This window comes from Chenopodium album, chromosome 23 (genome assembly GCF_948465745.1).
Source record: "Chenopodium album chromosome 23, dcCheAlbu1.1, whole genome shotgun sequence".
Classification (NCBI taxonomy): domain Eukaryota; kingdom Viridiplantae; phylum Streptophyta; class Magnoliopsida; order Caryophyllales; family Amaranthaceae; genus Chenopodium; species Chenopodium album.
This window is the reverse complement of record NC_137856.1, coordinates 29,496,594-29,513,025: the sequence shown is the minus strand read 5'-3', so window position 1 is coordinate 29,513,025 and position 16,432 is coordinate 29,496,594. Positions and strand designations below refer to the sequence as shown.

At 35.6% G+C, this 16,432-nt stretch overlaps 1 protein-coding gene and 1 pseudogene across 2 annotated transcripts; both read right to left on the bottom strand.

Annotated features, from left to right (window-relative positions):
* Positions 1-20: 20 nt before the first annotated feature.
* Positions 21-4,588, bottom strand: LOC145608369 (putative wall-associated receptor kinase-like 16). Its single transcript, XM_081663979.1, has 3 exons — positions 3,606-4,588; positions 3,353-3,523; positions 21-1,377 (listed from the first exon to the last, which is right to left on the bottom strand). The coding sequence occupies exons 1-3, from the start codon at positions 4,501-4,503 to the stop codon at positions 317-319; spliced, it is 2,130 nt and encodes a 709-aa protein (XP_081520105.1). The 5' UTR covers positions 4,504-4,588; the 3' UTR covers positions 21-316.
* A 3,154-nt stretch (positions 4,589-7,742) lies between these two features.
* On the bottom strand, positions 7,743-13,618 carry LOC145607316 (wall-associated receptor kinase 4 pseudogene; annotated as a pseudogene). The gene is made up of 2 exons (XR_014105542.1): positions 13,373-13,618; positions 7,743-9,018 (listed from the first exon to the last, which is right to left on the bottom strand). The product of XR_014105542.1 is annotated as a wall-associated receptor kinase 4 pseudogene (transcript).
* Between the last annotated feature and the right edge of the window lie 2,814 nt (positions 13,619-16,432).

Sequence of the window (16,432 nt, the reverse complement as noted above, 5' to 3'; positions counted from 1 at the left end):
ATTTCAAGATTTTTAAAAGGTAGGACTGATTTGAAAAACTTGCAAAAAATAGGATTATAGTTGTAAATTTTTCAAATTAAAAAAAAAAAAAGCAAATTCCCTAAACTTTGGTCTAGTTAGCATTAGAAGTCCTCAAACTTTGTTCCAGTTAGCAATCAAATATGGCAAGGTCCCTAAACTTTGCTGACTCTTTGCACTAGCCACACCACAAGAGAGCAAGCGGACGTGAGTTGTATGAATTAGAATCAACACCATGGTGATCTAATCTTGGAATTCTGACGAGCAAAGATTACAATCTTATCGATGAACTAAACCATCATTCTTCCAAGGATATATGGGATCCCTTTCTTTTAATAGTATCCAATTCCATTGCAACTTCTTTCATGGTAGGCCTCTCCTCTCCTTTTAACATCAAACACCATCTAGCTAGATTAGCCATTTGTTGTATTTCTTCAATTGTTCTCTCTTTTACTATGTTTATGTCAAGAATGTCCAACAAACGACCTTCTTTTATCTTGAGGAAGAAGTGCATAGTGAGAAGTCTCTCAGCTTCGGACCTAACATAAGAAATTATTGCCTTTTCCCTTGTCAATAGCTCCAGCAAGACAACACCAAAGCTATAAACATCGCTCTTTTCAGTTAGCTCACCAGTCTGCATATATTCGGGATCCAAATACCCTCGAGTTCCAAGCACCATCGTAGCAAATTGGGTTTTGTCGGGTGGAATCAATCTTGAAGCTCCAAAGTCAGTTACTTTAGCAGTGTAACTTTCATCCAGAAGTATGTTCATCGACTTTATATCTCTATGAATTATTGGTGTTGAGATAGTGGTGTGTAGATATGATAGGACATTGGCAACTTCAGATGCTATATTTAAGCGCACATTCCATTTCAATATTGAAGCTTTGGCTGGATCATTTAAGTGGTCATATAACGTCCCATTGTTGATAAACTCGTACACCAATAGTGGTACTTCACTCTCAAGACAACAACCTAGTAGCTTGACCACATGTCTGTTGTTGATTTGTGATAAAATTAGAATTTCATTGATGAATTGTTCTACTTGGTTTGGATCCACCTTGAGAGATTTTTTTATTGCCACAACTTGGTTATTTGGCAAAATACCTTTGTAAACAACTCCAAAACCTCCTTTTCCAATTATGTTTTCATCACTAAAATTGTTGCAGGCAGCTTCAAGTTCTTGCATAGTAAATATTTTTAATGTATCAACTTCTCGTCCCAAGAGCTTTTCATGTAAAAGCAAACCACCATTTTGTCGAAAAAAACTTTCTCGTATTTTTCTAGTTTTTGTTTCTTCCCGTTTAAAGTGCAAGAGAAACCCAAAAAGGAGCAAAGTTATGATGCCACCACCAACACCTACCAGATACAAAAATGACATTAATTATATCATAAAGTATGCAACTAACTTAGAGATACTCTGTATTTTTTTCTTTATTTTTGTTATGTGTATACGCTATAGTGGGTTCAATCCAATATAATATTATAATGCCACCCTTGTTTGTACAGTTAGCAAAATCCCTAAGTCAAAAGACCTACAACATCATATACTACGTATATATATGTACTGATGTACAAGACTACCACCAAACCAGTACAGTGATGCAATTAAGGCCGTCTCAAATAATAATGGGAGGCCGTGAATTTATGAACATTAGGCCCTCGTCAATAGCACAATCATCTAAAAAAATATACTACTGTAGTACTCCCTCCGTCCCAAAAAGAACGACCCATTTGGGTTGATTACGCGGGTATTAAGGAAGTTAAGTAAAAAGAAGTAAAAGTATATTGGAAAGATAAATTTACATGGGGTTTGTAAAAAAATAGAGAGAGAAAGTAATAAAATAACATGGAAAATCAAATTTTTATATGGAAAAGCTAATTTTGCACAAATATTGTAGCAAATTGATGGGTGTTTTAATGCAAATGGGTCATTTTTTTTGGGACAAAGTTTTGGCCAAATGGGTCGTTCTTTTTGGGAAGGAGGGAGTACATAAAAGACACATTACTGTTATTTTTGTCATTATTCAAAATCTAGAAATTAGACTCGCAAAGCCGCAATTAAGAAGAGCTTGTTTGACGTTTTTTGTTTTACATTTTATATATTATTCAAAAAAAAAAAATGTTTTCACTTTTCTGTAGTTAGGCCATGTTCACTGCACCCTAAAAAAAAATACTATACATAAAATATAATTTCAATTCAGTAAAATTAATTTTAGTTTGGTAAATATAAGTTCAGTAAAACAATTTCAGTTCAGTAAATACAATTTCAGCTCAATAAAAATCAGTAAATTAAACTTGAAGAAGAAATGTAATAGAAATCAGTAAAATAATTTTAGTTCAACAAAAATAAAATTCAGTAAAATTAATTTCAGTTCATTAAAAATAATTTCAGTTCACTAAAAATAATTTCAGCTCAGCAAAAATAAGGTGAAGTGAACGAGGCTTTAGTTTTAAAAATATTATTATTTTGATAAGTTTGACTACGAGTAATTTTTATTCATTATATGATATGTATCATATGATTTTGAAAAACAAAAAAACCACAAAATTGTCAAATTTATCTATCTATTAGTAATCACTGATATGATCTTTTTTCAAAGCTAGCCACGTGGCATTACCTCATCAAAAGTTTCCCGCTCAAATGTTAAGCCGGTCAATCTATCTACATTTTAAAACTATATTAGAGTTTTTTTTGGAATGGAATTTTTCCTTAAAACTTTTTTTTTTCCGTTTAGATTTTTGCAAATTTATTAATGTGGCTGGAAACTTTATACTTAAATTATTTATAATTATGATAGACTTAGCTTTAAGATCAATTTTTTCATGAGACCTCTATATTATTTAATTTCAATTACCATCATTAAAAACTGAGCATGGCTCCTGTTATCCAGTGAGCCTAATTAATTGGTCACCACAAACCAAAGCGAATTTTCCCAAAAAAAAAAAAAAAAACCCTTCTAATTTGACTGATCTGTAATACAAATGAAAATTATTCAAAATAGTGTCGATGTTCGTTAATCCAAGGGACTTAATTGAAATTATTTTTTCTGAACAAAAGTGAAATTAATATTACAGAACTGAAATTATTTTTACTAAATATTATATTTTTAGGTGAAGTGAACATGACCTTATAATATTCCCAAAATAATATACCTGTACATCATTATTTACTCCCAAAGTCTCAAACCCACAAATTAGCCAATAAGGCGCTAATTTGAGGGCAAAAGACATGTATAACAAAAGAGGTTATTAGACTCTACTACTTATCACCAAAAGTTATCATTACTATGCAATTATATATAACAAAAACTGGTAGAGCTTTGATCCTTACCACCAGTAGCCAAGACTGGTATGAGCCAAGGCTTTGTATTAGAAATGCAACGATCGTCTTTCGTTCCATTTCCGTGGTACCCCTTTGGACATTTGCAATAGTAGCTTCCATTTGTGTTGATACAATACTCTGCTTTCTCACAATTATTCGCTCCCTTGCACTCGTCAATATCTAATTAATGAATACGTACATTTGTTAAGTAATTAAGTAAATAAATGAAAATGGTGAAATGATAAGTACGTCAATAATATACCTGTGCATCCACGAGGATGGTAAGGGTTGCCAGAATAACCATCCGTGCAGTTACAACGATACCCAAATTCATGAACCGGATCATAACAAACCGTGTTTTCCTTACACAAGCAACTCCCATCTTTTTTCACCACAGTACAATTCTTTCGTCCAATTGTCCAATTGAGTACTACAGGAAGCCGCAAGGATTTCCAATACTCCATAGGTTGACTCAAACTCCGTCGGTAAAACGTATAAGCATCTTTTGCCACTGGAAATGCAGCATTACATGGATTAAAAGTATGCACACTACTATGGTTGTAAAAGCTGTCTAGTATAACTTGAACATTGTTTACACCACCGGGTATGGAGGCTTGACAGCACCCGACACCGGAACATTCACCATCGGTCACATCCCCTAGCTCCGCACAAGTAGTCATGCACCCCGTCTTGTACTTTTTGCCACCTCGATACCCTTTAATTCGGGCATAGGTGTCACACCCTATAGCAACTAACATGTTTTTTGTGTTAGATAGGGTAAATGTTATTAACTTGAACTTGCTCCACCAATACTCAGTATTCTTGGTCTTATTGTAACAATCGTACGAAACATATAGTTTAGTGCGGAGTTCTCCCTCTATCACTGAAATGTTAAGAACCTCGTAATCTTTACCAAATATTGGTGTACTATTATGATTACAAGTAATTTGGAAGGATGATGATGTTTCATTTTGTGGTGGTTTATAATAGCAACCTTGTTCGATACCAAAGGGGTAAGGAATGCTTAGGTTTCCACACTTATCTGAACAGTGTGGGGCGATTACGAGGGGTGACACGACTTCGACTCCGGTGATTAGTGGTGTCAACACCCAACACAGGGAAATTGTTAGTTGAAGAGCATAACTTGAATAAGTAGTCATGCCTATAAATCTATGTTAGTATTATTGTATTGAAGCTGGTTTAAATTTCAAAGGGCTAGAAAGAAGATAAGTTTGTGTAAAGTTCTTTAATGATTTGGCTAAGATTTGCATTGAAAAAAAAAAAACAGTTTGTGAGAGAGCCTTTATAGAGAGAAAGTTTACAAGGGCTTCCCGTGAAAATTAATGTGCAATTGTGCAAAAAGAAAGAAAAAAAACTCTCTTTAGACGAAAATACAGACAACACGTTTTAACATTTTGTGATGTGCGCAAAATTTTTTTTTAAAAAAAAAATTCAATAAAGTGAACCAAATTGGTTCAAAGCAAAATAAAAAATAGATAATTTCCTTCCAAATCAATAATTTAGGAGAAAATCCAAGTTTATCAATATGATAAACAAAATTTGTTCATCAAATGGCAAAATTGTAAATAAATCAACAACTTTTTAGTAAATATGGGTCTCATTGTTGTTGATATATTTACGAAAATAGCATTTATGTTGTTTTATTTACCATTTTGCCATTTGATAAACAAATTTTGTTTATCAAATTGATTAACTTGAATAAGTAGTCATGCGTATAAATCTATGTTAGTAATATTGTATTGAAGTTGGTTTAAATTTTGAAGGGCTAGAAAGAAGATAAGTTTGTGTAAAGTTTTTTAATGCTTTGGCCAACAATTGCATTGAAAAAAAAAAACCAGTTTGTGAGAGAGCCTTTATAAAGAGAAAGCTTACAAGGGCTTCCCGTGAAAATTAATGTGCAATTGTGCAAAAAGAAAGAAAAAAAAAAACTCTCTCTAGACAAAAACACAAACAACGCATTTTAACATTTTGTCATGTGTACAAATTTTTTTTTTTTTTTTAAAAAAAAAAAAATCAATAAATTGAACCAAATTAGTTCAAAGGAAAATTAAAAATAGATAATTTCCTTCCAAATTGATAATTTAGCTAATTTTAAAATTAAAATTTATAATTAGCCGTTTTAGTAAAATATCCCCATAACAAAGCTAGTAGTTTTAATCTTGGTAAATTTAAATTATCCTAATTACTTGCCAAAAACATTTAAATATTAGCGTTGTATATTGATTCAAAATTTCATACAAATTATAAATTGAATTCGACCTGGACTTGTGTTAGTTATTACACAGGTTGCTTTCATAATTTGAATTATTGTCCTCTGCCATCAGAAGCCACGACAGAGAAGAGAAAGAATCTACAGACAATGTATAATACAAATACTGTACAATCTTTGTTTTCCATCTAGGTATTTTACTTAAGTCACTACCATGTGTTGGTATTCTGCGTCCATAAGCTCAATCACCCTCCTCTGTCTCAGGAAAAACACTTGTTATCTTCAGTCCATTTGTTCTGGCCTCGGACGAGCAGTGAAGGATCGGAAAAGTAGAGCTTATTTGAAACCTGTTCATATCCCTTCCAGACGGAACCAATACCCAAACTGAATATGAGGTGAGGTGAGGTGAGGCTCCAGCAAAGGTATATGCTGTTGAAAAGGCAAGCTCAGACGCTTTGCACATGAACGTTTCATTGTTGTGGCTGACAAATCATGGAGCTCTGTTGGCAAGTATCTCTTATAAGAATGCTGTCCCTATCAGCTAGAGATGGCAAATCAATAAATACTCGTCCTTCAACCAACAGCTTATCAATCCAGTTTATTTTACATGTGATTTTACCAATTTTCTATCTCATCAAATCCATCCACCCATAAATAGATACATAGTAATTAATAAAATAATAATTAAACCTATAAAAGGTAGACAAAAGGGATAGAGGAAGAATATCACTGGAGAAATATTTCTGATGATTAACTTTACTAACTGTTATGTGATACTTAGTATTACCCCCTATTATTGCCAAGTCACCCTTTTTTCTTTAACTCTTCTCTAAGATAAAACCTTGCCTGTTCAGTATCACAATCAGCTTTCAATTTTAAGATTTAAAAATTTTATATGATGTTAGTTGTGTATAGTTGTTTATTATGAAAATTGACAACAAAAGATTGGAAACTGTATTTTTGTTACAAGTTTCAATAAACTGAAAGCAATAATAACAAACAGACCTTCATGGAATTAATGATGTGTTTGGATTGAAGGAAATATAGGGAAAGAAAGGGAAGGAAAATGAAGAGATGGGGGATCTTTCATTTGGATAACAAATGAGAAATGAAAGGAATTGAAGGAGGAGAAATGGAGGAATTACATTTTAGGAAATTGATCCTTCTAACAACGGAGAGATTTTGAAAGAAAACTCACCATTCTTCCCTCCCCTCCTCTTCTCCGCCCTCCCCTTCTTTTCCTTCCCCTTTCTTTAACCAAACATAAAGTGAAGCTTTTTCAAGTTTCGTCCATAATTATCTTTCCCAAACAAGCATAAATAAGGCCACAAACATTCTGCAGATTAGAGATACACCATAGTATACATTCTTTCTATACAAAGATAGCTATATAGCATCAAGGTGAAACCTAAACTTAAGGAGGAAGTGCATAGTGAGAAATTTCTAAAGAGTCAGTTTTGAAGGTTAAATCCCAGGCGATTTTGATGTTAAAGTGAGAATTTCTAAAGAGTCACTATAATTGAAGGTTAAATTTCTCACTATAGCAAATATTATAGCATGTATCAAAAAAAAAAAAAAAAAATGAAACCTAAACGTGAGGAGTAAGTGCATATAATATGATGTCTTAGGGCCTGTTCTCTTACGTTGAAATTCAGTTCATTTTAGTTCAGTTCAGTTCAGCTCAGCTTAATTCAGTTTAACTCAGCTCAGTTCAGTTCATTTCAGCTCCTAATTTCCTTCTCTTATAAAATATTCATTTCAGTTCAGTTCATTTCAGCTCAGTTCAGTTCAGCTCAATTCAGTCAATGAGAACAGGCCCTTAGTGTAATATACAACTACTTCCTCCATTCTTTTATTATTGCACCATAAGAGATTGGCACAAATTTTTTGATAGTGGAAAAAAGGATGAGAGAGAAAGGTAGAAATACAAAGTTGCCCATGTGATAGTATGCACAAAATAAAATGTAAGTGTTGAAAAAAGGAGTATATTAGGTATTTATAGTGTAAAACAAATAATTCTTTTCCTAAAATGGAAATGGTGCAATATTTGTGAAACTTCAAGGCAAGTGGTGCAATATTAAAAAAAACGGAGGAAGTATTAGTTTTCTAATTGATGCGTTGTTATTTATCCTAAAAATATATAATGGAGCTGTTGTAATGACATATATTAGGATCCATAAATGTGTAATACAGAGAAAATTTAATTAATTAATCTTTACAAAAACATAGCATGTATTTCTTACATGATTACATAGTATTCCACTTAAACTTATAAACGAAAGAAATATGATACTACCTCTGTTAATTTTTATGTGCAATTTTGGGGTATTATTTGTGAGATATAAAATATTTCAAAGTTGCACATAAAATTAACACATGTAGTATTTATGAATAACTCCAAGCGGCATCCACGAGAATCATATATAGTTACCTACCACTTCCCGACCAAAGAAGTGAGCAAGTGTGAGTCGTATGAATTAGAATCGACACCACTGCTACAACCACCATGGTCGTCTGATCTTGGAATTCCGATGAGCAAAGATTCACAATCTTCTTGAATTGAACCATCATCATTCCAAGGATGGGATCCCTTTCTTTTTATAGTCTCCAATTCCAATGCAACTTCTTTCATGGTAGGCCTCTCCTCTCCTTTTAACATCAAGCACCATTTAGCAAGATTAGCCATTTGTTGTATTTCTTCAATAGTTTTCTCGCTCACTATGTTTATGTCAAGAATGTCCAACAAACGACCTTCTTTCATCTTGAGAAGGAAGTGCATAGTGAGAAATTTCTCAGCTTCAGGCCTAGCATTAGAAATTGCCTTTTCCCTTAACAATAGCTCCAGCAAGACAACACCAAAACTATAAACATCACTCTTTTCAGTTAGCTCACCTGTCTGCAGATATTCGGGATCTAAATAACCTCGAGTTCCAAGCACCATCGTAGCAAATTGGCTTTCGTCCGGTGGAATCAACCTTGAAGCTCCAAAGTTGGTTACCTTAGCAGTGTAACTTTCATCCAAGAGTATGTTCATTGATTTCATATCTCTATGAATTATTGGTGTTGAGATAGTGGTATGTAGATATGATAGCACATTGGCAACTTCAGATGCTATATTTAAATGCACATGCCATTTCATTATGGAAGCTCTAGCTGCATCATTTAAGTGGACATATAACGTCCCATTGTTGATAAACTCGTACACTAATAGTGGTACTTCACTCTCAAGACAACAACCTAATAACTTGACCACATTTCTGTTGTTGATTTGTGATAGAACTAGAACTTCATTAATAAATTGTTCTACTTGGTTTGGATCCACCTTGAGAGATTTTTCTATTGCCACACCTTGGTTATTTGGCAAAATGCCCTTGTAAACAACTCCGAAACCTTCTCTTCCAATTATGTTTTCATCACTATAATTGTTGCTAGCAACTTCAAGATCCTGCATAGTAAAGATTTTTAATGTATCAACACGCCGTCCCAAGAGTTTTTCATGTAAAAGCAAACCACCATTTTGCCGAAAAAACTTTCTCGTGTTTTCCTAGTTTGTGTTTCCTCCTGTTTAAAGTGCAGGAGAAACCCAAAAAGGAGAAAAGTTATGATGCCACCACCAACACCTACGAGAACGAGGTACAAAACCGCTAAATATATTAGAAGTATGCAAATATAGGGGTGTCAATCAGGTTTGCGGTTCGGTTTATCGGTTTTCGGTTTACAACGGATCGGTTTTTAACGGGTTGGAGTTATTATCGGGTCAGTTCGGATCGGTTTTAAATAATTTTGGGTCGGTTCGGTTAGGTTTGTTATTACAGTTTCTTTTCGGGTCGGATTCTAATCGGGTCGGGTTATAATCGGTTCGGGTCATAATCGGTTCGGGTTAAAGTCGGTCGGTTTAAAAACGGTGTTTGTCAGTTTAAAGCGGGTTTTGGGTCAAAACATATCGGGTCCTAATCGGGTCGGGTTGTAATCGCTTCAGGTCATAATTGGCTCGAGTTGAACTTAGTCGGTTTGACAACTGGTTTTGCCAGTTTTAAACGGGTTATGTTAACGTATATATCCTAGTATTTCCTCAACATTCTATAATTAGTTATTCCAATAGCTTTAATTAAGTCCCATTTCTGTATAAAGATTTTCAGGATAAAAAAATAATAACAAATCTAGAGTTTGCTTTTGATTCAGATTTTTTTAATACAATATAGTGTTCGACTTTAAGTTACAAGTTGTAAACGATTTGGGTTTATCGGGTTTTTGTCGGGTTTAATCGGTTTCGGTTTACAATGGGTCAGGTTGCTATCGGGTTGGGGAAGTACTCGGTTCGGGTTGTTCTCGGTTTCGGGTTGTATCAGTTTGGCTTGATAACGGGTACGGTTCATTAACGGTTCTCAAACATTCGGATCGGTTCAGTTTCAGGTTTTAAAAAATCGGGTCGGGTCGGTTTACGGTTTTAAAATAACAGGTTCATAGCGGTTCGGTTCCTTTTCTAAACAATTCGAAACGGTTCGGATTCACCAGTTCGGATCGGTTTTTGACAGCTCTATGCAAATAACTTTGAGATACTCATGCCACTAATTATATTACGCAAACTAACTTTGAGAATTGAGATACTTGTATCTGAAATAGGGGTTATATGTTACTTGCCACCCTAGAATCCAAAACAATGCATGAACTTTTTGTCTATTTCAATTGTTGTCTATACTCGGTGGGTTCAATCCAATGCCACCCTTCTTTAATTTGTACAGTTAGCAAAATCAGAAAATCTTGTGTGGACCTAAGGTTTATACACACGTAACTGACATTATATTCAACATAGAGACCCTTAATTTTAATATAGTAACCTTATTTTTAACATGGTAACCATTTTTTAAATTTGTGTAACCTTTAATGTTATTATGAACTTAAAGTACGACATTATGTTGAATAGTGACCTAATTTTAACATACCAATCTTTATTATTCATATTGACCATTATACTAAAAATTTCATTAAAAAAATTAACCTCTGATAGCTTTTATAATTTCATACTAACTTTTATTTCAACATAATAATCTTTGTTTTAATATAGTGACCTTTATTTTTTATTAATAAAACAATCATATTGTCTCTAATATTAGTAGTCCACAATAAATTAGGGTGAACCAGGTTTATTTAAGAATTTGTATAGCAAAATAGCGTCTATGCTAATTCTACGGACAATTTATCAATAACTTAATACTAAAAGCGAAATCAGTGATGACACATGTCATTCACTGGTTAAAAATTTTCCCTCCATTTTTTCTTTCCTTTTTTTTTGTGTTTTTTATTTATTTATTTATTTATTTTGTCAATTCTTCATGAAAATTATTTGTAACCTATAATATTCACCTAATGAAATATTCTTATATGTATATATTTTTTATATTAAGTAATTTTAGTAATTTTCTCCAAGATTTCTACAATATTCTCATGCTATCAATAACTTAATACTAAAAGCGAAATCAGTGATGACACATGTCATTCACTGGTTAAAAATTTTCCCTCCATTTTTTCTTTCCTTTTTTTTTGTGTTTTTTATTTATTTATTTATTTATTTATTTTGTCAATTCTTCATGCAAATTATTTGTAACCTATAATATTCACCTAATGAAATATTCTTATATGTATATATTTTTTATATTAAGTAATTTTAGTAATTTTCTCCAAGATTTCTACAATATTCTCATGCTAATATTTCTATAATAATCTCATGCTAATATTATAATTTGGGAAAACCTTCTATATAAATCTCATGCTAATATTTTTTTATAAGAGTATTTGATGTTTCATTATTTTCCTCACCTTACTTATATATCATAATAAAAACCTATGACTCACACATTTTTAAGAATATGATTTTTACATATAGAAAACTAAAGTTAAAGTTAAGTAATAAACTTGTATAAAGCAATGTGTTTGTCAAACTACGTCAACAAAATAAGGACAGGATAGGGTATATAGCATGGGTTCTAAGTAATCAATAGACCCTAATTTTTTAATTTCATACTTATAAAGTCAAACACATCAATAGCCTTAGAAATTTACATGCATCATTGTCAAAAAAAAAAGTCAATATAGCTATTGTTTATTACGTTTATAAATGTAATTCTTTGTTTATATATAATTGTTAAATTAATGTTATAGTTTGTCAAATGATTTTATAAAATTCGTGCATTGCACGGGACTTTAACTAGTAATACTCCTAAAGATTGACATAACAATTAACAGATCTATAAGTCCAAATAGTAAAGTAGTCAAGTAACATATCCCAAAATAACATACAACACGATTTTTAGGGGTGTTGCCTCATACTGAAGGCCATGTTATGCCCTCAAAGTCAAAAACCCACAAACTAGCCAGGGCGCTAAATTGAGGGTAAGACGTAATAATAGTTTGATAATGGACTCCAGGCAAACTAGTAAGTTAAATTTAAAAACATTTGATTATAATAATCCAACTTTTGTGCGATCTTATTATTAATAATCTGACTTTCCCGTCAAAAAAAAAAAAAAAAAAAATCTGACTTTTTTTTTTTTTATTATTCTACAATAATCTCAGTTTTATACGGTTATACCCCATTTTAGGAAAATTTGTAAATTACAACCATTTAAAGTTTGTATTTTGCAAATTGCAGCCATTTAATTTTTTTTTTATTTTTTTTATTTTTTTGCAAATTGCAGCCCGGCCCAAAAGTTCGTATAAATTGTAATTGCAGTCCAATTCAACTTTTTCATCGGTTTACATGTTAAAAAATCTTCGTTTAAAGTTTTAGGGGCCATTTTAGCCCTTATGGTTCCGAATTAAACTCCGAATTAGCAAAAAAATAACGTAAGTGTCTCATTTTTACAGTTTCCCACAAATCGAAATATTTTTGTTACGCAAAACGAGATACTTATTTATTTATTTTTGCTAATTTCGAGCTCAATTCGGACCCTTAAGACTTAAAATGGTCCCTAAAACCTTAACAGAAGATTTTTCGACATATAAATCGATGTAAAAGTTGAATTGGGCTGCAATTTACAATTTATACGAACTTTTAGGCTGTAAGTTGCAAAAAAAATTTAAATGGCTGCAATTTGTAAAATACGAACTTTAAATGGCTGTAATTTACAAATTTTCCCCCATTCTAATCTATTAAGCCAAGTTGACCTTCTACTTACTGTTCAGGTAATTTTAATTTTTTTATTTAAATTTCTTTTAAATAAGGATTAAAAAAAACAAAAGTAATTCTTCCCCAGCCACCCAATCTCCCCTTCCCTGACCACCCCCACTCCCTGTCGCCCCATCCTATCTGATTTCTGATTCCAACCACCTCCCTACCTCCCACAAATCCACCTCACTCTCTCTCACACACAGTCTTACTCCCTGCAAGTCAATGGCTGCCGGGAAAGGGAGGGAAGGGGGATACTACCGGAGAAAAAGGGAGGGAAGGTGGAGGATGGAGGTGGAGGGAAAGAGGGCAGCCATTGATGAAGGTGAAAGGGAAGGATGGAGGTGGACGGAAGGGAAAAAAAATTATATTTGGACGAATTATAGCATGACACGTGGCAAGATGACTTACCAGTTACCAATTTGGACTAATAGAATAGAATAGTGTATAAAGCTTGGGTTATTGGTGAATAATCACAAAGTTGGATTAAAAAAAAAACGGTCAAAAGTTGGATTATTAGAATTAAATATAGCAGTAAAAGAAAAATAACAAATTACCCCAAAAAGTAAAGAGAAAGAAAGACAACAAATTTAATGATAGAAATCTATATAAGCAATTATAATTTGATCCTTACCGCCAGTAGCCAAGACTGGTATGACCCAAGGTTTTGTATTAGAAATGCAATTGTTTCGGATAAAAACAATGGGACCTTGCCGAAGGTCCTATGAAGTGGTGAAGACTGGGCTCGGTCCAAGTGATGTTGGGCGGAGGATTTCCTGCACAGCAAACACACGTAAACTAGCCTCGGGGGTGTTGCCGAGGAAGGCCCCTCCGATGCTAAAGTCAGTACAATATGTAGAGAGAAAGCTATGCAAGAGAATTAATTACTTGAGGCTTTTTGTGAATGAATGTACAAATGTAATATTGATGGCTTTTATACCTTTGCATATGTGGGAGAAGTGGGCCTTGGACCAATTGACTTGCCCTGTTGACTGATCTTGACTTTAGCACAATTGGAGAGTTGAACCTTGGCCTTGAGCTTTTAATTGGATCATTTAATGACTAGGCCCAATTGAACTAAATTAGACCCAAACAACTTGCCCCCCAGACCCGATTTGGAAGGATGACGGGTCGGGTTTAATTAATCAGAAAAAGGAGGGAAGTAAATGATTTAATTAATCCAAAAATTTGAATTTAAACCGCAATTAATGAGATAACGGCGGCTGGATGGATAATTTATGGAAGTTGGACGGATAATGGGCGGTTAATCATAGGAACGTGTGTTTAACGGTTACTTAGTGAGGTATTTAAGAGAAATTAAAGCGCGGACTCCTAAAATTCCCATTTCTGGAAATAAAACCAAGGACGCGCACTATCTCTCCTCACTTCTTCATAAACACGAACCCAAAACACTTAAGAAAACCCAAGAATCCGCATCAAAACTCCGCAAATTCCCCGAGCCTTGAACTTAGAAACTGAAATTCGTCACTACCAACTTGTAGATCGGCAAATTCCGCTTCAGATTAAGGTAATTTCCTTTGATTTTAGTTTACTTTTCTTCGAATTCGAACTCTTTCCCCTTTTTTCGACTTTTTCTTCGAAACTCAACAATGGTGAGAGGAGTTAGAGGTAGGGCCCGTGCCCCGAGGAGGGCAAGGCAATTTCCCGATCCTAGGAACAGGATTGGGACTTGGAATGGACAAAGAGTGGGGCCTGACCCTGCTGAGGGAATTAGGGCAACCCCAATTTCATCGGCGCCTCCTGAAGGAACGGAGGAGCCAAGTGCTTCTGGGCGGGACGAAGAAGTCCCCGCCGACCTTTGGGATGTTCTCCCTGGATTTGAAGAGTGGGAGGACGCTGAGGTTGCCTCAGCCATGATAAAGAACTGCCCCTACCCTTGGTGGGTAAAGCATGCCGATGTGTACCGGTTTGCTGAACAAATAGAGCTGCACTATGGCATAATGGAAGCTGATGGGTATTGGTGCAGAATGCCCGTTGCATCCGATAGAATCCATCGTCCACCCCCAGGGTACGTGGGGGTGTACACAAGACAGCTTCAGTATGGGCTGAGGTTTCCTCTGGACATATTCGTCCGAGACTTGCTGATCCACTATAGGGTCTCCTTGTGTCAGCTAACTCCTGTCAGCATCCGAAGGGTGATGACATATTTGTGGGTCTGCAAGTTTTTCAGATACGTGCCGAACCTTCACTGCTTCAAGAAGCTTCATCGGCTAGTGCCAAACACTCAAAGTCGGCACGGAGATCACGGTCCTGGGTGGTACCGAATTGAGTCTCGGCCCCAATATTTAACAATGTGGCCGAATGACTCCTCAGACAAGGAATGGAGGGGTCAATGGATCTGGGTTAGGGCGCCCACAGATCCTAACCACCCTTACGTCTTCAGCGCTCCCAGGTATCTGGTTGAGCCTGACCCTGAAATGGGAAGCCTGGGCCCTCCCGAAGACAGAGGCCCAGATCTGCACCTTAACCAGCAAAATATTTTCGGCCGAATGCTGAACCCTGGGGGCGCTGGAGGTCGAATGAAGTACATCCCGGAGACTTGGCTCCCGGATAACCATTATATTTTCCAAGAGCACATGTTAGCAGCTGTCGGCCTCAGCCGAAAGTTTAAGGATGGTAAGTTTCTTCGGCTGGGGCCGAGGCCTTTTTAATTTTTATTTATTTTTAGCAAATATTCTTGCTTTGCACTTTCCTGCTGAGCCAATCCAGCATTTTTTTTATTCTGCTGAACTGACCTGTGTACCCTTTTCTTATACTCAGAGCGAAACGAGACTAACGTCGGCATCGACTACAATCGTCTCGGCGTCACCCAAGAGAGAGTTATCGTCGATCGGGCCCCTTCTATCACCGATCCGAAGCACAGGGAGGTCCATCTAGATCATTCCCATCTCCAAATTGAGGCTGTTGCCCTGTATCAGAGGCAGAAGCCTTGGTGGAAGAAGAGAGATCCTTGGCTTCAACTGTTGCCTGAGGAACTCGAAGCTGCCCGTACAGCCGAGGAGGTTGCACGGGCTATTGAGGCTTGTGAAGGAGGAGAGGGGTCCTCCAGGGCTGCTGAGGAAGAAGCAGCAACAAGGGCAGCTGAGGAAGAAGACGAGGCTTTGCTGAAGACCTCGGTGAGTTATACTTAGCTTTTCAGGCTTCAGCTTCTTTTTCTTCTTTTTTTTTTACTTTTTTTTTACTCACGTTCTTCCTGCCCCCTTGTCTTTTGCAGTCTGAAGAGAGCAAAAGACGAAGAGAAAGGAAAGCCCCTGCTCGTCCCAAGACCAAGTCCAAGAAGAATCTGAAGACTCAGATATGGACGAGCAGCCCCTTCGCAAAAGAAGGAGAAGGATGGCCATCATCGGCCCTCACGACTTCCAAATAAGGCCGAGGTCTGTCGGCATCAGCATTCAGGAACCTGAGGAAGGCGGTGGATCACCGAGGGTTCCTCAGCAACCACCCCAATCTCCGCCGAAGACTCCTCCACCACCTCCTGAGATGGAGGTGGATCAGAAAACTCCCGATCCCAAGGGAGGGGTTCCAGAGGAGGAAGTCCAAGAGAGTGCTGTTGAGCACAATGCTGAAGGTGCTGTGAAGCCCGTTGCTGAGGGTTTCACAGCTGACATTGCAAGGGAGGTTGAGGCTTTCGTCCTCACCCCCGAAGAAGAGGCAGAGGTTATAATAATTGACT

What these genes read in the sequence shown, in the direction of transcription:
- LOC145608369 (XM_081663979.1), bottom strand. Translation starts at nt 4,503, where the DNA reads ATGACTACTTATTCAAGTTATGCTCTTCAACTAACAATTTCCCTGTGT. An exon ending in CCATCCTCGTGGATGCACAG is followed by an intron (nt 3,524 to 3,605) that starts GTATATTATTGA and finishes TTCATTAATTAG; the next exon opens with ATATTGACGAGTGCAAGGGA. An exon ending in ACCAGTCTTGGCTACTGGTG is followed by an intron (nt 1,378 to 3,352) that starts GTAAGGATCAAA and finishes TGTATCTGGTAG; the next exon opens with GTGTTGGTGGTGGCATCATA.